We start from the raw sequence: 25,234 nt of genomic DNA, 5'->3' as shown, positions 1-25,234 counted from the left end.
GTGCATGAACTTGGTAAGTAAAAAGGAAGTATGATACTTTAATTGGTAAAATTGAAGTGATGAAATTATAAAATTAAAAAAAAAATTAAGTTGGATAATAACTAATGCTTGAGAAGTTCTATTTTGCCCTTTTGTTTTTTGTGAGTTAGTTGTCTGAATTAATACTCACCATTTTCAGAATTTTTATTTTTGTTTTATAGTTTAAACAAAACTTTTAATATAATATTTATGTATATTTTTTATAAGTATACTTATTGAGAAAAGATACACGCGCGTTCTAAGACTAGTATAGTCAAATAACGAAAAAAACATAACACTTCACTCATTCTTATGGTTTTTCACCTTTTTTTCTAGTAAAAGATTAGCTTACGAGTTTAGTATATGTAACTAACTCTTCTATTTTCCTCTAAGGTAAATGATTAATAATTAATTCAACGCATAAATTCTTTTTTTTTTTGAGTGTGTGAAGATAACTCGTGACCAATAGAGTAAACTTAGGAAGTCAAAATGCGGGCACTTCATTCATCGTTGATAAAGCCACTCCTCCATCTTCACCTCCCATTCCCATTTTCTATTCCCATTTTTTCGCTCTCTCCACTTCGAACAAAGTATCTCCACTTCCACTTCTCCACTACTCCTTCAGAACTAAGCGCCATGGCCGCCAACAAGACGGCCACCGTCGACGGCAAATCCACGCCGGACCACGTCGCTGGCGGTTGGTACTCCGTTCCCGACCTACGGTTACGCGATCACCGATTCATCGTTCCTCTCGACTACTCTCTTGATGACTCTTCCTCTCCTAAAATCACAGTCTTCGCTCGGGAAGTCGTTACTGGTATTACTCTTATTCGGTTCCCAATGTTCATCATCATGGATTTTGCATTTGTTTACTACTTTACTCTGTCTAAGTAGAACGATTGCTTGTAAAAATATTCTATTTCTGAATAAATAGTGAGAAACTTCATATTGTGGATCTCAACTTATTTTGGATTGAGGTGTAGTTGTTTGATTGAAGGATTCACATTTGTTCGGTTAACTTATGTATTGGCGTGCTTATGTGTTGATTCTATTTGATTCTTATTTTAGGCAGTGTTTGGTCTTGGCTTAGCTTATAAAGAACTACAAAAGTAATATTTAGAAGTAAAAGCTCTAAATTTCAGCTTAACTGATATGTAAGGTACTAGAAGAAGTTTTCCAAATACTGCTTAAGCTATTAGCTTCAAAATACTTGTCTTACATTTGTTCTGTTAAGTTAATAAGTTATGTACTTTAGCACGCTTATATATTGATTCCATGATTAGCCGACTGTTATTTTCTTTTAAGAACAGTTTTTGGTTAATTTATTTTCTCTACTGATTATCAAGTACATTGCAGTTGGTAAGGAGGAACAACCTCTGCCATATCTACTATATTTGCAAGGTGGACCGGGCTTTGAATGCCCAAGACCAACTGAAGCTGGAGGATGGATAAGCAGAGCATGTGAGGAGTACCGTGTAGTTTTAATGGATCAGGTACTCTCTCTCTCTCTTTTTCTGTCTCTCAACCATAGTGACATAGGCAGTTCTCTGTATTCCTTCTGCTGATGCTTTCGCTGCAGAGAGGAACAGGTTTATCAACACCGTTAACACCATCGTCTATGTCACAAGTGAAGTCTGCTGAGGATTTAGTTAACTACTTGAGACATTTCCGAGCTGATAATATAGTACATGATGCCGAGTTCATCCGAAAACGTCTTGTCCCTGGTGCTGGACCTTGGACAATACTTGGACAGGTTCGATAGCTTTGAAGCTTTTCAGTATTTGGTTTTTCTATCTTAATGTCATCGTGTATTCTCTCAATAAGTTGTTAAAAAAGACTAGAGGATTTAGTTAACTACTTGAGACATTTCCGAGCTGATAATATAGTACATGATGCCGAGTTCATCCGAAAACGTCTTGTCCCTGGTGCTGGACCTTGGACAATACTTGGACAGGTCCGATAGCTTTGAAGCTTTTCAGTATTTGGTTTTTCTATCTTAATGTCATGTAATATGGCCAAATTTTCATGACATTTTTCATGACATAATATCCATTATAACAAATTTGTGGTTCATGACATTTGCCATGACATAATATCCATTATAACAAATTTGTGGATCATGACATTTGCCATGACATAATATCCATTATTAGGCTAAGGATTTCTTGCTATAAATAGAGGAGTTTCTCCTCATTTGTAAACACACCAATTCAAGAGCTTTTCACTCCTGTCTTTCTTTCTCCCCATTTATTTCATTATAGAGTATTTTGTAAGAGAGTGAGTGTTGGGAAATACTTGTGTGAACCCTTTCTTTGGAGTGATCTTGTGAGGTTATTCTCTTGGGGTATTTGGGATTAATTAGAGTATTTACTCTAAATTTGTACTCTCTTTTGTACTCTTGTTGATATAGTGAAATTGCTTCTCTCCGCTTGTGGACGTAGGTCACCTTGACCGAAAAATTTGTGTCTTCTTTATATTCTTTAATTGCCGTTATTATCAACTTACATTGTCTTTGTTATTGTTATTATACCGTTGTTTGGCTAAATTCCGTACTACCCGGGTTCCCGATCCTAACAAATTGGTATCAGAGCCATATCTAACCGGGTTAGTTTAAACAGCCAAAATGACTCTAACAAAGTTTTATGTTGAGAAATTTGACCGAAGTGCAAACTTCAGAATGTGGCAATTAAAGATGGAAGCTATCCTAATTCAGGATGGCTTAGATTTGGCACTGCAAGGAAAGGAGAAGATGCTGGATAAAATGACGGACGAGGAGTTTGTCGTCATAGACAAAAAGGCAAAAGCAGGTATTATTTTAAATCTTTCAAATGAGGTTTTGCGTGAAGTTGCAGCAGAAAGCTCAGCCAAAGGCATATGGGAAAAGCTTAAAACCTTATATATGAAAAGAACAGTAGAAAACAGGCTTTATCTAAAGCAAAAACTTTACACTTTTCGTATGGCTGAAGGTACCTCTATACTTACTTATCTTGATACTTTTGATTCTCTTCTTATGGATTTAAGTAACATAGATGCTGAAATCAAAGAATGAGGATCAAGTTGTGTTATTGCTAGTTTTCTTACCCCAATCGTTTAAACATATAAGAGATACTATGCTTTATGGAAATGATAATATCTCTTATAAAGATATCAAATCTATTTTGAAATCAAAAGAACAAATAGATAGAGATATTACTGGGGAAACTAGTGGGAACCAAGGGGAAGGCTTATTCATAAGAGGTAGATCCAATAAGAAAGATTCAAGTAGTGAGAAACCTAAATCAAGGTCAAAATCTAGATACAGAAATGTCATGTGCAAATATTGTCATAAGAAATGTCACATTATTTCTGAATGCTTTAAATTGAAAAACAAAGAAAAGCATACAGAAAAGAAAAATGAGCACAAAAATACTGACACTGTCGAAGCAAGTGTAGCTGCTGATGAGACTGAGAGAACTATTTTTTTAGCAACTAATAATAGTTTCAAATCTAACAATGAGTGAATTTTAGATTCGGGTTGTTCTTATCATATGTGTCCCAGTCGGGATTTATTTAGCACATATGAATCTATTGGAGGTAGAGTTGTCTTGATGGGCAACAATGCTGCCTGCAAAGTTTTTGGAAAGGTACAGTCCGAATCAAAATGCACGATGGTGTGGTGAGAACTCTCACCAATGTTAGACATGTTCCTGACTTGAAGAAAATCTCATCTCTTTGGGCACTCTAGAATTTCTTGGGTGCAAGTACACAGGTGAATGTGGAGTTCTGAAAATTTCTCATGGTGCTCTTGTGATCATGAAAGCACGCAGATCTGGTACGTTGTATACTCTTTTGGGATATACTGTTACAGGTGCTGCTGCAGTTTCAATATCAGATAAATCAGATTCTGACATCTCCAAATTGTGGCATATGCGATTGGGGCATATGAGTGAAAAAGGTCTTTCCATCCTCAGCAAAAGAGGTCTCTTATGTGGCCAAAGTACCGGAAATATGGAGTTCTGTGAACATTGTGTGTTCGGGAAACAGAAAAGAGTTAGCTTCAAATCTCCAGCGATTCATAGAACAAAAGGTACTTTGGATTACATTCATTCAGATCTTTGGGGTCCTTCACGTACCCCATCAAAAGGTGGTGCCAGGTATATGTTAACTTTCATTGATGATTATTTAAGGAAAGTTTGGGTTTATTTTCCGAAAAATAAAAGTGATGTTTTCTTAAATTTCAAACAATGGAAAATTTTGATTGAGAAGCAAACAGGAAAACAGGTTAAGCGGCTTAGAACAGATAATGGCTTGGAATTTTGTAATGATGAATTTAACGAATTTTGCAAGAATGAAGGAATTGCTCGACATCGTACTGTGAGAATGACACCTCAGCAAAATGGTGTGGCAGAAAGGATGAATAGAACTCTTTTGGAAAGGGCTCGTTGCATGATTTCAAATTCTGGGGTGACAAACGCCTTTTGGGCAGAAGCTATCTCTACAGCTTGTTATATTGTCAACCAAGCTCCTTCTGCACCTTTGAACTTTAAGACTCCAGAGGAAGTGTGGTCAGGCACTCCTGCTAATTATTCTGATTTAAAGATATTTGGTTGCCCTGCATACATGCATGTAAATGATAGAAAATTAGAGCCAAGGGATAAAAAGTGCATTTTCCTTGGGTATGCATCTGGGGTGAAAGGATACCGACTATGGTATCCTGATCCCATGGCACCAAAATTTATAATTAGCAGAGATGTAACCTTTGATGAATCCTTTATGTTACATTCTAGAAAAGAGTCTTCTAGTTCTTGTGATACAGATAAAGGAAAGTGTACACAGAACCAGGTGGAGATTGAGGTTGGCATTCCTTTTGAGCCAAGCTCATCAACTTTGGAGCAAAATACAGTTGAAACTCCTGAAGTTGAGACAGAAGCTGAAATTCCTGAAGTTGAGACTCCTGAAGTTGAACCAGAAGAAGAGGAGTATTCTATAGCCAAACATAGACCAAGAAAAGAAGGTAAACAACCACTAAGGTTTGGAGATTATGTTGTATTTGCCTTTTCAGTTGCACAGGAAACTTAAGAAATTGGAGAACCATCAAAATATTCAGAAGCAGTTTCTGGTGCTGACTCAGCCAAGTGGCTGATTGCAATGAATGAAGAAATTGAGTCTCTCCACAAGAATGGTACTTGGTCTCTTGTGAAGCCGCCATCAGGAAAAAGAATTGTTGGTTGCAAATGGGTCTTCAAGAAAAAGGATGGCATTCCAGGGGTTGAAGATGCGAGGTATAAGGCACGATTAGTTACAAAGGGCTATAGTCAGGTACAAGGAGTTGATTTTAATGATATTTTCTCACCTGTTGTTAAACATAGCTCTGTTCGTGTCTTGCTTGCCTTCGTTGCCATGTATGATTTGGAATTAGAACAACTTGATGTTAAGACAACTTTCTTACATGGCGAACTTGAGGAACAAATATACATGCATCAACCCGAAGGATTTGAAATTGAAGGAAAAGAAGATCATGTTTGCTTGTTGAAGAAATCCTTGTACGGATTAAAGCAGTCTCCAAGACAATGGTATAAAAAGTTTGATTCCTTTATGTTGGGTCATGGTTATTCGAGGAGCATGTATGATAGTTGTGTTTACTTCCGGAAGTTAAATGATGGTTCATTTGTGTACCTATTATTATATGTTGATGACATGCTCATTGCTGCTAAGGATTTAACAGAAATTCATAATTTGAAAAGTCAGCTGAAAAGTGAATTCGAGATGAAAGATTTGGGAGCAGCTAAGAAAATCCTTGGCATGGAGATCAAAAGAGATCGAAAAGCTAACAGGCTATTTCTGACCCAGAAGAAGTACTTGGAGAAAGTCTTGGAGAGGTTTGGCATGAAAGATGCTAAACTAGTTAGTACCCCTCTTGCTGCTCATTTTAAGTTATCAGCTGCTCAGTCCCCGCGGTCAGAGGAAGAAGAGAGGTACATGGCACAGGTTCCTTATTCCAGTGCAGTCGGCAGTATTATGTATGCAATGGTTTGTACACGTCCAGACATTTCACAAGCAGTGAGCGCGGTAAGCCGGTATATGGCTTGCCCTGGTAAAGCACATTGGCATGCTGTGAAATGGATTCTCAGATACTTGCGAGGTACTTCAAATACATGTTTGGAGTTTGGGAGAAATACTAACACTTTGGTTGGTTTTGTAGACTCAGATTATGCAGGTGATCCTGACAAAAGAAGATCACTGACAGGCTATGTATTTTGCATCGGTGGTTGCGCTATTAGTTGGAAAGCTACATTACAACATGTAGTAGCTTTATCTACTACCGAAGCAGAATATATGGCAGTGACCGAGGCGATCAAAGAAGCTTTATGGTTGAAGGGTCTATTTGCGGAACTCAGTTTACACCAAAGTGGTATTACCATTTTCTGTGATAGTCAAAGTGCCATTCACTTGACTAAAGATCAAATGTATCACGAGAGGACGAAGCACATTGATATAAAGTATCATTTCATCCGAGAAACCATTGCTGAAAGAAAAGTCTCTGTTCAGAAGATCAACATTAGAGACAATCCTGCTTACATGTTCACAAAACCTCTTCCAGTGTCCAAGTTCAAGCTTTGCCTGAACTTGATTGGCATTTATGAAGAATGATTTTGCCCATTGGGGTTTTTGCGGAGAAGGTGGAGCAAATTTACTATATATAAGCTGAAATTAGGCCAAGGTGGAGATTTGTAATATGGCCAAATTTTCATGACATTTGCCATGACATAATATCCATTATAAAAAATTTGTGGTTCATGACATTTGCCATGACATAATATCCATTATAACAAATTTGTGGATCATGACATTTGCCATGACATAATATCCATTATTAGACTAAGGATTTCTTGCTGTAAATAGAGGAGTTTCTCCTTATTTGTAAACACACCAATTCAAAAGCTTTTCACTCTTGTCTTTCTTTCTCCCCATTTATTTCATTATAGAGTATTTTGTAAGAGAGTGAGTGTTGGGAAACACTTGTGTGAACCTTTTCTTTGGAGTGATTTTGTGAGGTTATTCTCTTGGGGTATTTGGGATTAATTAGAGTATTTACTCTAATTTGTACTCTCTTTTGTACTCTTGTTGATATAGTGAAATTGCTTCTCTCCGCTTGTGGACGTAGGTCACCTTGACCGAACCACGTTAAATTTGTGTCTTCTTTATATTCTTTAATTGCCGTTATTATCAACTTACATTGTCTTTGTTATTGTCATTATACCGTTGTTTGGCTAAATTCCGCACTATCCGGGTTCCCGATCCTAACATGTCATCGTGTATTCTCTCAATAAGTTGTTAAAAAAGACTACTGCAGGAACAATTTTTTCAATTTTCGTTTTTATTACGGAGTATATATTTTCTAAAAATTTATTTGAAAATATCTTTTGAGGTACAACTATCATCTCATATGATGTATGGAAGTCTTAATTCTGATGTTAGTTGTGCTTGAAATCGCTGGCTTGTGATTGGATCCATAATTGTGCAGAGCTTCGGAGGATTTTGTGCAGTTACTTACTTGAGTTTTGCTCCCAAAGGACTCAAACATGCTCTTATAACTGGCGGACTCCCTCCAATTGGAAAAGGATGCACAGCTGATGCTGTTTACAAGGCAGGCTTTGAGCAGCTTGTTCATCAGAATGAAAAATATTACAAGAGGTTTCCGCAGGATATTGAAATTGTTCGTGATGTCGTAAATTACCTGGCAGAATCTGAAGGAGGAGGGGTAAGGGAATTATGCTTGTATACAATTACTTTTTTCATATGAGTCCATCTGATACATACTTTTCCAATAATGTTAATGTTTCTATCTCTCTGCACCCTACCCTATCTCCCTCCTTTTCTCTGTGTGTGACATAGGTGCCTCTTCCATCTGGCGGCATCTTAACACCTCGAGGACTACAGCTTCTTGGTCTCTCGGGTCTAGGATCTAGTACCGGTTTTGAACGATTGCATTACCTGTAAGCCATCATTTTGCCATCTCCTCCTTTTCTTTTTCCCAGTAAATATCATACATTTGAATCTTTGACTTCCATACTATGCTTATAGGTTTGAGAGAGCCTGGGATCCTGTAATAGTTCAAGGAGCAAAAAGGAGAATCAGTGACTACTTCTTGAATGCTGTGAGATATTGTTGTTACAAAAAAAATAGTGAATTTTTATTCTCTGAGTTTAAGTTGATTAATATTGCGAAAAACTTGAGATCTTGTTCAGCAATTAGTAAACATGGTTCATGAACTAAACATGCTGCCATAGATATCCTCCTTGAATTTTTTTACATTGAGTTCAAATGCTTTCTGTACAGTTTCATCAGTTTAAAAATTTTCAGTGGCCCGCGTTCTTCTTTGTTTGTTTATATGGTACTCCTAATGACTATCTTTGTGTTGATTTTTGAATAGGATAATTCATGACTAATTAATCCTGATTTGACTTCAAACGAAGAAATACAAAAATAAAGGGAGGAAAGAGAAAAGAACACGAGCGAACATCCTGTTAAGGAAGAATGCAAAAATCTTTCATGTGCAATGTCTGATCTCTTATGAACCAGAAACTAAATGTCATGTTAAGTTATTATCAGTTTTGTTTCTCTAGAAAATTGATATTCTGTTGCATGGTAAAAGTTAATTTAAGATGCTGGACAAAAATAAAGTTCTTTCAGATGTGGATTATCCTGGATAATGACATATTTAAGCCTTTAGCAGCTCATGATGACTTTGGTGATGACATATAGGTGTTATGATAACTGTAGAAGTGCTGTGTCTTTCCGTCTGTTGACAAGTAAACAGAGTTTTTCATATTTGTTACTGTAGACTGTGAGATTTTTTGCCATTTAGGAGATGCTAAGGATCTGAAATTCCAGCCCATTTTGTGAGAATGAGCTGCCAGCATTTTCTTGGTAATTCGAGATATATTTAGAAGTGCAGGAGCTGGATGAGATATCTGCTGATTTGAACTCTTTGTGGCATTGCAGTATGAGAGATGGATAGCATTTGATGCAAATCCTTTATATGCTCTTTTGCATGAAAGCATATATTGCCAGGTAAACTTTCAATAGGAGTATGGCTACAACAGTGTGACCACTTGGCTAAAGGAATTTCTGCATCTATTTCTATAGTTTTGGGTACCTATTTTCTGCATGCATGCATGCTACTGTCTAATTCATTGGCCTTTTCTGATATGAAGGGTGCGTCGTCAATGTGGTCTGCTCACAGAATTAGGGCTGAAAATGACAACAAATTCAACGCAATTGAGGCAGCAAAAAACAGCCGCCCCGTACTTTTTACTGGAGAGGTAAGACACAATGTGGACGCTTTTTAGTTAAGAACCGCGATAATATGAAGCAAGCATCAAACAAAAGTTTTACTTCCGCTTTATGTTTTGTGATGATCTGACCTCCACATTGACGGCACAGTAGAGATGTGGCATAGACCATAGAGTCTAAAATTATATTAATATCAGTTTGTTTATGAGCAACTATGATGTATATGCTCATCCTTGCACATCCTATCTATTTCCCTTAGTTCAAGTTCCGACATAATTCTTTAACTTCCTGCAGATGTATATAGCTACTGCTACCTTGTTCTTGATTTTGCTTTACCTAAATTGATTCTCTTAATAGAAACAATTCAATTTTCTGTTTAGCTAAGTTTAATTTTCTTCTTCGTCTTCTTCCTAGTTGCTTTCTCATTTTGTAAATGAAAGAGATTTTAATTATGGTGTTAATTAAGAGTTCAAATTGCTGGAAATGGTGATTTTTGAATGACTAAGAGAGAAGAAGAGTAGCAGACCCTCAGTGGTGAGAGTTCAATTCTCAGAGGACAAATGCAAAGAAACACTATGGTTAGAGTTCAACAGGATTGACTGTCAAATCTTCCCTAGTTCACACTTCCTCTGTGAGGCACATATGGGGAAAATAACATAAGAAAATTCCAACTGCACACTGCTCCTAGAAGTCATGGATATTTGGTTGGGGTTTGGAGGAAAGGATCAATTAAACAATGGGATTATTTTGGAACGACATATGAACAACCAATATATCAGGGACGAAATCATAACCCAGGGTATTCTCCACGGACCAGTTCTGAGAACTGCTGAAAATATGCTTAATGTACTGGGTTTAAGAGCTTCTGTCCCACTTGAGGTGCTTATTATTGATCAGAGTTGTGAGGTTTGTCTTTGTGATTTAATAAAGCCTACACTTCTTTATTATGGACATTTTTATAAATCACTCATTCAGCTGATATCACATGGGTTTATTTTGCATTTAGTCTGATGGACCATTGATCTGAGGTCAAAAATTTGCAGAATGCATTTATTTCTTTCAGCTGGAATTAAGAGACCCCTTTGTTTATTTTGGGTGAAAAAAGTTTGAACTTTTCGTATATTGAGCAAGTGTTGATCGCCTTTTAATTTAACATGTAGATGATATTCCCATGGTTGTTTGATGAAGTCCATGCCTTGAGGCCATTCAAAGATGCGGCCCAGCTATTAGCAGAGAAGAAGGATTGGCCTTCATTATATGATATTGCTGCATTAGAGGATAACAAGGTATGTTGTATTTCTATTAAAGTTGACAATTTCAGGCTCGTGTCAATCAATATGTTAAAGATTTTAATCTACCTTGACGTATCACTTCTAATAATAGACAAGAAGTTACAGTAACCTGATGTTTTATACTTCATATAACACCTGGGCTCTTTTTTTTATATACAGGTACCAGTTGGAGCTGCTGTTTACTACGAAGACATGTATGTTAACTTTAAGCTATCTATGGAGACTGCTTCTCAGATAGCAGGAATCAGGCTTTGGATTACTAATGAGTACATGCACTCTGGTCTGAGAGACGCCGGAAGTAAAGTTTTGGATCATTTGCTTGCTATGTTAAATGGAAAGAAGCCCCTGTTTTAACTCTATTGGCCGCCATCCACGCTTTCTCTGCAGCGTCGAAGGCTTTAGATAATGCTGATGAATTTATTGGTAATTCTCCTTTTATTTCCTTTAGACCTTTCAATACATATTTTATGCTGTGCATGGGTACTGTGTCTTAGATATCTTCAATCCCCAACCTGCACACCCATCTGCTCAAAATATTTTTATAATGAAAATAAGCCGTTACAATGAACATGTCCTTGCTGAATGTCCTTTCTAGTAGTTCATATGCGGTTTGAAAGAATCAAGAAGGCAAGAAATACATATATGATATTCCGCATTTTGCCTTCAAAAAAATGAAGTGGAACAAAAAGTAGTTGAATTGTTGTTGGCTTTCAGAATTTTACAAGAGCTTGTCTCAAATGTCTTGCCCAAGGATTGCCCGCATTCTATTTCTGGACCTTTCCTCACCTATGCTTTATGCATGAAAGTGCTCCCTTCTTTGTTCTTATCCTTCCGTCCCCACCTTCCCATCTTACAACCCATTGATACACACCATAGAAACGACAAAGTCTACGTGTATTCCAAGTCTAAGAATTGGAGTCCTCTTAGGGAAAGACAAGAAGTCACTTCCGTATCAGAAAGGTTTTTATGCATTTTATCATTATCGTCTGTGACTGCAGAGAGGATGGTATCAAGGATCTCATCTTCGAGCATCGAACCTTCTTCAGCAATTAGTAATGTCACTGGAACACTCTAAAACATCTCATGATCTCTTTTCGCAAATCACATTAAATAATTAGGAACCCCCTTTTCCTCGGCCTTCTCCGTTCTTATCTTTCCCGCACCAACTCTCATTTGGTTTGGATCAATTCAATTGATTAATCATTAAGGTAAAATGTCTAACCTCTAGATCTATGAAAGTTAGACAAGCAATCTTTCTTCGAGTCAAGTTAACCAGTTGAAGTTTTATTTTTAGAAGTAGAAATTAAAAATTACTACGCAATAGTTGATTTTTTACAAAATGTTGAAGTAATAAAATAGCTAAATAGATTCTGGACAGACAATTATACGGAATTTATCTATTGTAGGTGAATAACTTCATATTAAAATAAAGCAGCGAAAACAGCACGCAGAATGAAAAGGATACTATCGATCACATAGTGTGGTAACATAAATTGTTGGAATATAGCCGAAGAGGGTCTGCTACTAAGGCTGCCCCTCCAGTAATTTGTTCTTGGAGCCAATAAGCTCTCTTATTTCAAATCTATCCTTTGTTCATTAACCTGGTTAACCATGGCAGAACACATTTCTGAGCTTTCTTCAGTTGTTGCAAGACAAGATGGCGCCAGAAAGGTTCTTTGAGGTTGTTGATTGTAGCCTGCCGGGGCATTTGTTTTCACTGATGTAACTGGAACAGAAGCATGCACAAGTATCCTAGGCTTTGGCATTTGAATTTTATCCAATGTCGCAGCGCTCAGGCTGTATTTACTTTCATGCCGTAGTTGCTTAATGTATTGGCTTTTGCTGTATGTTTGACTTGAGACACTTTTGTCTTGTACAATTGGTTTCCAGGATCCATTTGCAGATGCGACTCCAGGAACAACCTCGTTGCCTACCTCATTCAAGACCTGGCAAGAATTGCTAGGAGATCTAAAACATGAGTTACCTTATCAACATTTCGATAAATCCTTAGTTCTTGAAGACATCCTGGTTTTATGCAGTGAGGAACTGCCAAATAGGTTCCGTTGCATGAATTTCCAAGTAGTGATAATCAAGCACTACATCATTAACAGAAATGCAAAAAAGAATAATCACTAATAATTGGTAGCATTATAATGGTACTTCCCGTTAGTCTCAAAAAGGACCTCAAGCATAGGCGAAGTCAGGATTTGAAAGGTTCGGAATTGTAATCCTTTTAAGTTTCTGGGTTCTAAATTAATAAGTTGTACATATTCAATAGATTTCTTAAGACAAATACATGGTTTGAATAAAAGCTATTAGGTTTGGCCGAACCCGCATCCCGCACTCTACCTCCGCCCCTGACCTCAGGAAACACTCAGGCTTGTAGACGCCAAATGCACGCTCAAACAATTATCATCACCAATATGCAAGTAAACCAGCTACCAAACTTGACGTTAGATCAGTGATGAAACTCTAGTTATTAAATGATTCGTCATTTATCTTTGGATGGACTACAAAGGAAAAATGACACTCCATGCGCATGAGTTTGTCTCGGTTTGTATGTGTATGTGACTACGTATATTAGCAACATATAATCCTAGAGACTCTTTTAAATTAAGACTAGCTGGAGAAAATACGCAACCTTTCCAAGGCTGATGTTGAGATCGTAAGTACACACAACTGTCAGCAAGCGACCCAACTTGATCCGAGGGGAAAAACTCAAAGATTTCTAGCCATATAATTAATTAAGATTAGTGGGACTGGGTCCAGAAAGGTAAAAACTTGCCCGCACCTGGTGTTTACACCCGGCTTAGTTAAGTTAATCATGTGTCATTTGTTTATTGGTCGGGTGTAAACACCCGGTGCGGGTATGTTTTTACCGTCCAGAAAATAGTATCAAGAGGACTGTGTTTAACTCCAGGTGAGCATCATCTGCTAGGGAAAATTTAGGAGATAAATTTAGTGTGCGTGCTACATGGCATTTTCATATTCAAACATGTATCCATAAATATAAAAAAGTGTAGAGAAGCCAAGACATGGACTAAGAAAATTTGTGTCATATGATAATTTACCTGGTGGGCCAGTTAAGCGAGATTCTTGATGAGTTCTCAACAATTTCCAGATCTGCGATGAAGTAGGAGCAAATAATTATTCAAGTTATACAAAACATCTCCTTACACAAACTATCAAATATGTTCACCTAAACAGACTAAAACACACGTGCACCGTTGTTTCTTTTTATTTGGGTTTACCTGAACAAGCTAAAGGAAGAGATCTACCACAATCTTTTATCCCATGAGACTCTAAAGATGGTAGTAACCTCATTATGCCAATTACAGCAATATAATGACCTGTAAAAGTTTTTTCCTAATAGTATAGCATAATAGATAAGCACATTCATCATGAAAAATGGCATCAATGGGGAAAACGTTTGGGTACCATTAAATTGTCCAACAACTTGTAGAATATTCACACCATATTTGAGCATTTTAGTGATGTTGGTGGGAGGCTGCTGCATACTGTCCTGCAAAATTTCAGGATAATGGAGATTGAATTTGCGCAGTTACACTAATTGATCAACTCCAAAAATTGATAGCAAGAAAATCATTCAGAGAGAGAAATTAGTTGGTGGGAGAAACAGACTACAGACACCTTAGTCGTCACCTCCAGCCGTTTTCCATTTAAAAGAAAGCTACAGTCAAGAAGAGTTGAAAATTAGGGTCCGACACCAAAGGAAGAATGGAGGGTTAGAGTTTAAGCTAACAAAGTAGAATAAAATAAAGTAGGTTATACGTTGTTTCTGGTGGCGCAATGATGCAGGATGCTGTCTCCATATTGTCAACATTTGTTACAAGTAATAACTGCATGAAATTCAGCCAATAAGATTGGAACATGAAAAAAATAGTACTAGTATTATGTAAGAGCTCAAACAGTATGATTTAAGTATATTTAAAGTAGTAAAAGTACGAAAATAAAGACCTAACTTCTTTTCTCCTGACTGCTCATGGTAGTTGCTACTGGATGACTAGCGTTAGTTAATTAGAACATGACGGTAGAGAAGGTAGTGATGATAAGAAGCGAAATAACTGCAACAGTACTCTGGAATTTCCCACTAGTGAAGCCAAAATATGTGAAACAATGTAAGGGCCAATTGGACACAAGAACCAGGACCCTCAGGAAATGTAGATTGCAAAAATGTATACGAGAGAACAGCTATAGTTTCAGAGTAGAAAAGATACTAATAATAGAACACAAAGGGTGTGTTTGGTATGAAGGAAAATATTTTCCGGAAAATGTTTTCCAATTTTCCCATGTTTGGTTGGCTTAAATGTTTTGGAAAATATTTTCCTCGTGAATTCATTTTCCTCCAATTGGGAAAATATTTTCCTAAATTCTTCTTCAACCTTCCCCACACTTTTTTTTTTCATGATGTACAAAAATTATTTTCTTTCATTTCAACACAATGAGTATTTTCTTTTCATGATGTAAAAAAGTATTTTCTTTCGTTTCAACAAAAAAAGTACTTTCTTTTTGATGATGTAGAATAAATATTTTCTTTCATTTCAACAAAATGATGTAGTAAAAAGTATTTCTTTCATTTCAACAAAATGAGTATTTTCTTTTTATGATGTAGAAAAAATATTTTCTCATTTTAACAAAATGAGTACTTTTTCATGTTGTAGAAAGAGTACTTTCTTTTTCAACAAAAAAAAATAGTAGTATTTTCTTTTTAGTTATTATGTAGCACAAATTTCAATGTTATTTTTGCGTGAAAAAGTAAAACAAACATTAGTCACTTTGGATTTGTGTGAATTTTTAAAAGAATAATTAAACTTTTGAAGAAAATAGAGTCCTCAAAACGTTGAGTATTTGGGGTTTGAGAGGGGGCGGGGGGGAGAGTAGCATAGGAAATATGGGGATTTTTTTGGGGGGGGGGGGGGGGGAAGAAAAGTAGCATAAAAATTTATTTTCCGGAAAAAGTTTTTCACTCACCAACCAAACAAGAGAAAATGAGTGATTCTAGGAAAACATTTTCCTTTATACCAAACACATCCTAAATTCTTATTCAACTATAAGCAACAAGCTTCGGATTAACCATCTTGCTTTTACAACTCAATGGATTAAACAAAACCCCCGTTTGGCCATAGATTTTGCCAAAACAATTCCAAATTATTTTTGGCAAATACCTGTTTGTTTGTAGATTTTATCCATATTTTGGCAAATTTTCAAATCCCAAAACTAGCTCAAGAGTTGTTTTTGGCCCAAAATATTACCGTTTGGTTTTTAAAAAAATTTCAAAAATTGCCCTAAACTTTTGTATTTTATAAAAAAACCCACTTTCTGATATTATGACTCAACTAATCCATATCTACCCACTTTTCCCTCATTAAACTCACGCGGCTTTGCCTTCTCTATAAACATAAGAAAACCTTCACCAAAGTTATTGTGCCAATATGTGGCAATCCACCGCAAAGATAAAATTTGAAGGTAATTTGCTAAAATCTGCTAATGTTTGTATAAATTTTCTTTAGATTTGTTTCGCTTGTTTTGTATGAATTTTCTTCAGTGTTGTTGGGTATTTTTGATAATTTTTAAAACTTATGGGTATAAGTCATATTTCATATATTTTTTTTAAAAATGATATGTTTTGAAAAATTATGTTCAAACAGATATTCATCTTCAAACCGAACTTCACCAAAATCAGATTTTTTAAAACAAATTTGGAAATCTATGGCCAAACGCTAGCAAAAACACTTACTATTTCGTCCTTCTCTGGAGTGACCATTCCCCTTAAAATGTGGAAATCAGCATGAAAAGCTCCAAATCCAGGCTACACAAAAATAACCAATTAGACCACCAAAATTTCAAATTGTAGCAAGACCATTTAGTAGACAAATTAACCTGCCTTGATTTGAAAAGCAGCTACTATCCTGTCCATCTTCAGCTTTGGAGAGAATCTGCATTTGCAAAGAGGCTTTGACATTATTCTAAAGTGAAAGTGACTGCGGAGATGGGATGGTGATGGTGATTGGTGAGGGAAATAGAAGTGTGAGCTTCATGTATTGACAAAAAATTATAAACTGACCGAGTTAATTTCTAGGACATGACACGTGAGTAATACAATAAGGAGTAACTTGCTTTAGTTAAAGCAGTTTGATTGCTAACAAAGAAAGAGGGAAATCATATTATCTCAAGGAAAAAAAAAAGAATGGCCAATCAGAAGAACAATAGTTTAATTGACAAATTGGCAGTAACAGCTACCACGGCTAGAGATGTCACACCATATCCTTCTAAATCTTCTGATGTATTAAGGGAACTGTTAAAAATAGAGGTGCAGTTAGTAATGACATGGCTAACACATTAAGAGTACAGACCTTCTTAATACTTTTGAAACATAAGGGTGGACGTAGCTGGGGTCAACACCAATATCTTCAGCACTGGAGAAGTATCTGTTAACCTGAGCAGGATCCCAAAAATAAGATCGAAAGTCACAAGGTACGAAGTCATTGAAAACCAAAGAGCAGGATCAACATGAAAGGTTTCACTTACCTCCTGGATAAGTATAAGCAGATCATTGGTATCTTCATTCCGAAACCACCCAACCTTGCAGGCACTCTAATCAGGACACAGATGCAACAAATCCATTTAGTCTAAACTAAGTACAAGAGTAACCAGCTTTGCAACATTTCGGATGGAAATGAACATGATAAAGAGATTTCTTGAGAATGTTGGAAACAATTTAAACCACCACTTATCTCTTCTTTGGTTCACAAAAGAACTCAGTACTTAGAGAGAAGCATATTTGCACTTTTATCTGATTTATCATGTGAGAGGAATATTATAACGGGTCTGTAGATCTCTTAGAAGTCAAGAACAATTCCACGTCTAACCCTCTAACTAAGCTGTGTTCCTTACTTCTAGTAAACTACCAGAAAAACTATCCTGTCCTTTCTCTCCCTTACCCAACCTAGCTCCCCGTCCATATATCATAGATGTTTTAGAACTCATCTTCTGGAGAGGATACTAAATTTGATTTTGTTTTTTGTTTGATTGGGCTCTATAACCATCTAAATCAATAATCACCTGAGTAACTATATGTTTCTATTTGTGCTAATATAGTACAAAGTTATTTTCGTAGATTTAAGAATAGAGTAGCACCAGTAAGTATCTTCATAGCGGTGTTCCTGTTTTTTTTTTTTTTTTTACACAGCAGATCAGATTCGTCGCTGTCCACCCAAATAAATGGCACATAAATTTTAGACGCCTGCTGTGGGAAACTATTTACTATTCAATACACTAACAAGTTGCTATTTAATTCGCACAGATATATACCAGTATGCTGAAAGTCAAATTTTCTCTAACCTGGACACAAGACTTCTGGCTTTTAATTTTCAAAATCACCTCCTTTTCAATATAAAGAAATCTACGTGCTCCTAGAAAGGTTACTTTGGCTACTATACTAGTTATATCTATCTCTAACAGGATTTGCAGTTCCAAGTTTCAGAAGCTAATTTGTGAAACATTTGTTACAAGGAAATAATAAATCTTATTCCAACTCTGTTAGAAACTATAATTTCCTAATTATTCCCTCTGATAAGGAAAATAGCCAAGAGAACATTATTAGGAAAGGGGATTCTTAATAGCTTTACCAACACATCTGTAATTGCTGCATTGGAATACCGATATCATGTAACCATCTAAGCAACAATAAGATGTAGTAGGTTGTGTTTGAGGACTGTTTGCTACTTGCTTGCTTATTATTGGTGAGAAATAGGAGTCCTTTGCGGCAGAAGAGGTCAAGAAGATGTGAGTATGATGGTGAAATTAATGGTGGGTCCAGCACAAGTAAAAGTTCAGGCAACATTTTAGTCAGCACCTCATATACAAGGTGTAGAAAAATCACAGAACTTGCACATACAGCACTTGTATATCAATGACCACAACATTATAACAATGCAAAGGGAGCCATAATACTCGGGAAGAAATACAGTAAAATCCTGCACTAAAAGAGAATAAATGGTAGCAAAAGTATAAACTGCATACAAGTTCTGGGATGTGCAAGTAGAATTGAGGTATACAAGCTGGAATTAGAAGTTTAGTTGCTATGACTTCAGGTTTTCATATTGGAAACTAATATGACTAATTTTATGAGGAAACATGAAAGATTGGTATACCTTGACAGACATCAGTAACACCATAGAAGCGTCTTGGAGGGAAAAGTCATTCCTATACTTGTACACCTTGGGGCACATGAAAATAGATGATAAATCTCCAGAACACACTCCCATTAGATTCAAAAAGTATTCAACATATTCTACAGTGGATGCATCAAGATGCTGCACTTACACTGTGAACTGACCACAGCATCAAATTTTATTTCCAGCTTTTATCTACTTACATTAGATTATGAATGATAGCTTACAAACATTAAGCAAACTAGAGTTAAAGACACAAATGCAGCTTCGAAAGGAAGCATCCTGAGAATGTGAAAAATGTCTGCAGTTTCAGTGTTCATTATAAATTTAAGAAGCTCATTACTCCGTTTGCATCTTAGTCTATCTTACCTGTTTCAACAGTGATGGTAGCTCATGTGATCTTAAGGGGACCTCGTTGTTAGCCACTGCATGATCAATGCCTCTGCTTTTGAATTTCAAACATAAGTTTATCTCAAGTAAGAGAATCTGGACCAGCTCGAAAGTAACGAGAAAACTGAATTTAACTCATTTTGTAAAAAGCAACAAATATAGTGGGACTAAAATAGATCTTTGTATGTTCTGCTAAGGAGTAATTGATTGAAATTAAGTCCATTATATATATATGTATATGTATGTCTGTCTGCAAAAGCACATAAAGAGGTTTATGGGTGGGCATCAACTACATTGCATAAGAAATTTGATAAGTACTGTTTAAGCAGCAAATTCCAGTTGTGCGTTCGCATAAGGCTATGCTGTTAGAGGATATTGACTAAACTAAACTTGCCTCAAATTAATCCCTTGTGTTTCACTGTTTGCACCTTAATTTACCTATGTTTTTCATTTTGATGCATTCACATAGACAATTCCACTAAAACATTGACAATTCAATAATTAAAAATGTAGCACGATCAGTACTGATTCAGCTGATTTATTAGGTCAACCCACAAACATATTAGCTTCATTGGCATAACGTTAAACATATACGAATAAGTATATCAGCAATTGCACGTAACCTGATCTGCACAACGATTTTATAAGCTTCCAACATGAAATACCTAATTTATGACTCCACGTTTTGAGAATTAGTCCAGCAGTAAACAGAGCACGCATTTCAAACAATGCCAAACAACTCAAAGCTTGGCCGCAATCCGTAGTTCAAATTTTTGTCAAACGATTGAAGCTGAAAAATTCGACTTCAATTTCCAAAAACAGGTTGTGCTGATGTGATGAAAAAAGTATGCATGTGTGTGTAGAGGTGCACTTTTTGCGTTTAAATTTTAGATCTGCCTCGCCTCTGGACACACAGTTAGTAAATGAGTTAATTAGTAAGCAGAAATAGAGAAGAATGTATGCGGACTTGGCTAAAGAGAGGCAGAGGTCGCTGAAAACTGAAAGATGATTAAGGTGACCACTCTGCATATACAGAGACATCAAATCGGCCACCGTCGCCACCAGCATCGACGCCGTGCCGGCGTTCTGCACCTTCGCCGAGCTGCTTGTCGGTCTCTCCATTTTCGAGAACGCTAAGTAACTGCAGTCTGCTTCTTCTCGTTTTCGAATTTGCTCAACAGCGGTAACAAATTAAAACAACAGCTTTATGTTGCTTTAGTTCACGTTTTTCGTGTTTCTCCATTTTTGGCTTGTTCGTGTTCTTCTTGCATGCAGAGCTTCCGTTGCCAAGTGTTGCAAAACGTTAAACCGTTGTACAGCTTGCAATTCATGAATTCCAAACTCTGGAATGTCTCATTCTCCAATTTTTGCCCGCCAACACAAAGATAATACTACTACATGTGTAATTATATGTACTGTTGTTTAGTAGTCAAAACCAACCACAAACATGAATTTGGGTTGCTCCATCTTTGAAAATCAGTCCAAATTAATGTAGTAAAACGAAATTTAGAAATATATATTTTTATCTGCTATAAAAAATAATATCTGATAAATATATATTTTTATATATAAGTGCATTATATACATATAATATATTTTAGATATATTTTTGTACTAGTCAATCAAATTAATTTCGATCCAACGGTCAATTATTTATTTTGCCCAACAAAATTAGTGGGTGGGAGCGAGGGGTAATCTCCACAGTTACCATTTAATTACTATACTAATATTTCTGTGGTGATTCATACCCTTAGGGCTTATTTGGTTACTAGGTGGGATGATATTTCATGCGGAGGGTTATCATATGAAATTAACTATTCCACTTTAAATAGCTAATTTCATCATTTTGATCTAAAATTTATACAATTATCGGCTAGTATCCACAACCAAACATGAATGAATCAATCTTATATTCTATTTCAAATTAATATCTTTATCCCGGTATCAGACAAAAGTTCTGAAGTTGAACTGCCAATTTTCAGACCTGTCTTAGCGGCCAACTTCAGAGGCGATGGTCTGAAGTTGATGAAGTGGCTAAAATTTAAACGTTTTCGAACTTTTGACTGTTCCAATACAGCGATGCCAAAAGTGGCTATATGTGCATATGGGCCGGGCAGGGCTTCAGATGTATTGACCAAACGATAAAAACGTAACTGAGACGTTTTACGAATGAATAAAATACTAATAAAGTAAAAAGGTAGGGAACCTCCAAGATTTATCGGTTGAATAAAAAGAAATCGTAACAGAGACGTATGAAAAATAACAAAGAAAAAAATATGGAGGTGGAGAACCGACTATTTGGAGAATAAAGAAAAGTAATAGGACAATCTTTTTGAGATTGACAAATGAAGTATCGGGATCATTGACTATCCGTACGAGTTGTCGACAGACGGAATACGTGGTGAAACCTTAAGTCATATAGTGTTAATGTATCCATATTCCATGAATCCATCCCCCAGGAGAGGCACTAAAGAAGCACTTGTTGATCTGATCCTTCTTCGAACCCCGCGAATAGCGGGAGTTTAGTACACCGGACTAACTATTATTTATTATATATTTTTATATTTACTTTTTAAATCGCTTACGTACGATTATTTAATATATATTTTCAACTCAATAAGTCACTTAATCATAATAAGTTATTGTGATGTAATAAATACTTGGCACAAGTAAGTTTTAAAAAAAAAAAAAATTATACACACGCAAGAGCAATGCAATTGTACTCAGCAACATGACAAGCTCCACATTGACAACTTTAAAGTCAACAAAGAGTTAATAAGCAGGTACTTTAATTTCCCTCTTTCCACCCAACTAAAGAGTAGTACGTACGTAATTAATGGTGAAGATAGATATCCATGAATGATGCGATCAAACCTTGGACACGGGCTCAAGACCGACCATCACGTGTACTGGTGTCGGCATTACAATTTTTTCTTGTAAAAAAAGAGGTATCCACATCATATCTTTGATAGGAGTAACCTTGTTACGTGTCAACTCTCAAAGTCTATCACACGGAACCACATCCTATAAATAGATGCTTTAATTATATCCAAAGGAGTTGTAGAGTGATTCATATATCAAGCATTACATTTTAAACTGAAAACGTTCTTAATTCCTGGATTCAAAAGTAATGGCCGGTTTGATAGACAAAGCGAAGAATTTCGTGGCAGAGAAGGTGGTTAACATGGAGAAACCAGAGGCTAGCATCACAGACGTGGATATGAAGAAAGTGAGCATGGACAGCATTTCATATCATGCTAAGGTGGCAGTGAAGAACCCTTACTCCGTTCCCGTACCTATCATGCAGATCTCTTACACCCTTAAATGCTCCGGCAGGTCGGTCCTATAAATCTCCTCTTATCATTCTAGATTTAACTTTGAAGTATATATTTACTTTTTCTCTATGTTAATTTCACATGTTGGTGAAGCTTAACTTCGATGCAGTTTTTGTTGAGGTTTTTGTTTTTAAGATGAAATAGAAGGTGAATGGGAAATGGAGGGAAAATAAAATTTTTGAGTAAAATTTTAAGTTTTTCACTCTTGACAATGAGACATTCTTCATTCTTCCATATTGAAAGAGGAAAATTTTTTTGGTGGGTATATATATAATTGCTCTTCTTGTAGCTCTTAAAGAGTTAAGAAGAAAGTAAGCCTCGCGCCGTCGCTCGCTCGGCTTCGGCTTCGGATTCCCGGATTCGGATTCGGTCAAATGATTGATTGATTAATTTTTTGGACTAAATTTATTTGTTAATAGTAAATATTAACGTAAGATTATCCGTATTTGTAACGGATATTTTAAGGCAGCCGCCTAATGCTCTTCCTACCATGAATGTGCTTGCTCCACAAACAAGCTAATGCTTGCTCCACCATGGAGGGTGGACGATTGTTTTTCTTCAACACTGGCTGCTATATATATATATGTGCAACAGCTGTTGAAGAAAGACACACAACACACAATACACAAGACTGAAATCGCTCAACAGATTTGGCTATACATTGCACTCCTTCCTCTCAGCATTTCCATACGATTTTCTGAGTTTCTACTCCTTCGTTCTGCATTGTTTTTAACTTCAAACAAGCAACTGTAAGTGTGATTTGCTACCGAACTTTGTGTTCGTTAAAACACTAGGGTTTGAAGTATCGCTACACCAGTGTGTGATTCGTTCTATCCTGGGAGGAAATAATCCATTACCTTGGGTACTAGGAGGGAATTAAATTTCTTAAGGAAACACTGTGAATTCAGTGGGCTCGAATTAATTACTGTTTTATTACGATAACTTATATTTTACAGAATTATTATTTACATATACAACAATATTGGCGGGACTAACAATTTTCACCTTTCAGATTTATAGAAACTCCTCTAAGAAGCAAGTTCTACTTTTCTTTGTTACCGTTTTTTTGTTATATTGAGGTACACCTTGGACTCAATTCACTGGCTATCTGATCTAGTTTATAGGCATATGCTGGCTAAGTGATTCTACCACACACAAGAGAGTAAAAACTCACGTCTTGCTAGTTTTGTAAAAAAATTAATGCTTTATTATTTTAAACTTAATATATAAATATATTTTTCACATTATAAATTTATTCGATATTCGGTACGGTTCAATATTTTTTTAAATAAACCAAAAAAATACCCTAATTATCGGTAAGGTTATAAATTCGATTTTATTAAAAGAAACCTAAAAATCGGTTTCGTACGGTTCGTTCGGTTTAAAAATCATTCGGTACGGTTCAGTATTTTTTTAAATAAACCAAAAAAATACCCTAATTATCGATAAGGTTATAGATTCGGTTTTATTAAAAGAAACCTAAAAATCGGTTCGGTACGGTTCGTTCGGTTTAAAAACCATTCGGTACGGTTCAATATTTTTTTAAATAAACCAAAAAAATACTCTAATTATCGGTAAGGTTATAGATTCGGTTTTAATAAAAGAAACCTAAAAATCGGTTTGGTGAGGTTCGTTCGGTTTAATCGGTTTTTAAATATGCATTGACACCCCTGATTTTTAGTCTTGTTTTAGATTTTGCTAATTGATAGTGAATTTTCCAATTACAAATACGGAGATCCAGTGTAGGATACTAGGATTGAGACATAATTCATTGACTGATATAACGAACGGAAAATATTTTTATATACTGACTTTTATCATATTTAAATCAATCGATTATGGAGTACAGGGTTATAGTATCAGGAACAATTCCAGACCCAGGGAATATAAAGGCAGATGATACAACCATGTTAGATGTGCCAGTGAAAGTTCCTCACAGTGTGCTAGTTAGCTTGGCTAAGGATATTGGCGCAGATTGGGACATTGACTATACATTGGAATTGGGTCTCACCATTGACCTTCCAGTCATTGGCAACTTCACCATTCCCCTTTCTCATAGTGGCGAGATCAAGCTTCCAACACTGTCCGATTTATGGAAGGGTGGAAAAGAAGAGGAGAAAGAAGATACTGAAAAGGTTAAAGAGATATGAAGTACGTAGTAGCATCGGTATCTAATCTGTAATTTCATGTGTGTTTTTTTCTACTTCAAAAGTTCTACATAAAGTTTGTATCTTGTTTCAGAATCCAAAGCATTAGAATTAAGTTTGATGCGAAGTGTTTTTTTTTTCTTTTTTTCTTTTTTAAAAAGGAAGCCTAAACCCAGTTTTTGGTTTAGTTAAGTATTGAAAAGTATTTTTCTTCATTCATGAAGCTACATTTTTTTTTATAAACAAAACCACATTATATGATTAAGATAAAGTACGATACAGAAGTTCAAAGGAGGTGCAAGGGGTGTACATTGACCGGGTTGGTTCGATTTTTATTAAAATTAAACTAAACCAACTATATCGGTTTGGATTAGTTTGGTTTTGTCGGATTTTTTGAAGTTTTTTGTTACATGAATATTATTTCAATCTTACTTTGTTAAATTTTTTTATAAGTAAATATATGTTTAGTAAAAATTGAAAAATTTGACAAACATATGATCTATCATATTCTTATATGAGAATTTTCTTTATAATATATGATAGGTATTTTTTAGTCGTCTGACAATAATTTTTCGTTGATG

The 25,234-nt window shown here is 35.9% G+C and overlaps 3 protein-coding genes across 10 annotated transcripts; 2 read left to right on the top strand and 1 right to left on the bottom strand.

The window, feature by feature from the left end:
• The first annotated feature begins 472 nt into the window (after nt 1–472).
• On the top strand, nt 473–12,445 carry LOC104113224 (uncharacterized). The gene is made up of 11 exons (XM_070182120.1): nt 473–835; nt 1,375–1,511; nt 1,598–1,771; nt 7,523–7,759; nt 7,894–7,994; nt 8,083–8,155; nt 9,004–9,072; nt 9,216–9,323; nt 10,455–10,580; nt 10,746–11,009; nt 12,205–12,445. Exons 1-10 carry the CDS (start codon nt 508–510, stop codon nt 10,938–10,940), a joined length of 1,548 nt encoding a protein of 515 aa, XP_070038221.1. The 5' UTR covers nt 473–507; the 3' UTR covers nt 10,941–11,009; nt 12,205–12,445.
• On the bottom strand, nt 12,037–20,623 carry LOC104113221 (E4 SUMO-protein ligase PIAL2-like). Of its 8 annotated transcripts, none has more exons than XM_018776695.3 (13): nt 20,139–20,614; nt 19,151–19,223; nt 18,761–18,826; nt 17,136–17,201; nt 16,961–17,043; nt 16,492–16,543; nt 16,345–16,416; nt 14,379–14,446; nt 14,238–14,277; nt 14,025–14,109; nt 13,838–13,936; nt 13,658–13,709; nt 12,037–12,545 (listed from the first exon to the last, which is right to left on the bottom strand). In XM_018776695.3, exons 1-13 carry the CDS (start codon nt 20,291–20,293, stop codon nt 12,158–12,160), a joined length of 1,299 nt encoding a protein of 432 aa, XP_018632211.1. In that variant the 5' UTR covers nt 20,294–20,614; the 3' UTR covers nt 12,037–12,157. The 8 variants fall into 8 exon arrangements, with proteins under 8 accessions (XP_018632211.1, XP_070038199.1, XP_070038201.1 ...); XM_070182107.1 differs by having other exon boundaries at nt 12,476–12,682; nt 20,139–20,623; XM_070182111.1 differs by having other exon boundaries at nt 12,476–12,532; nt 20,139–20,623.
• Nucleotides 20,624–22,221: 1,598 nt separating this feature from the next.
• LOC104113222 (desiccation protectant protein Lea14 homolog) lies at nt 22,222–24,774 on the top strand. Its single transcript, XM_009623335.4, has 2 exons — nt 22,222–22,507; nt 24,356–24,774. The coding sequence occupies exons 1-2, from the start codon at nt 22,302–22,304 to the stop codon at nt 24,654–24,656; spliced, it is 507 nt and encodes a 168-aa protein (XP_009621630.1). The 5' UTR covers nt 22,222–22,301; the 3' UTR covers nt 24,657–24,774.
• The last annotated feature ends 460 nt before the right edge of the window (nt 24,775–25,234 follow it).

This window comes from Nicotiana tomentosiformis, chromosome 1 (genome assembly GCF_000390325.3).
Source record: "Nicotiana tomentosiformis chromosome 1, ASM39032v3, whole genome shotgun sequence".
Taxonomy (NCBI): Eukaryota; Viridiplantae; Streptophyta; class Magnoliopsida; order Solanales; family Solanaceae; genus Nicotiana; species Nicotiana tomentosiformis.
Note: the sequence above shows the minus strand (reverse complement) of the source record. Positions and strands in the feature narration are given on the sequence as shown.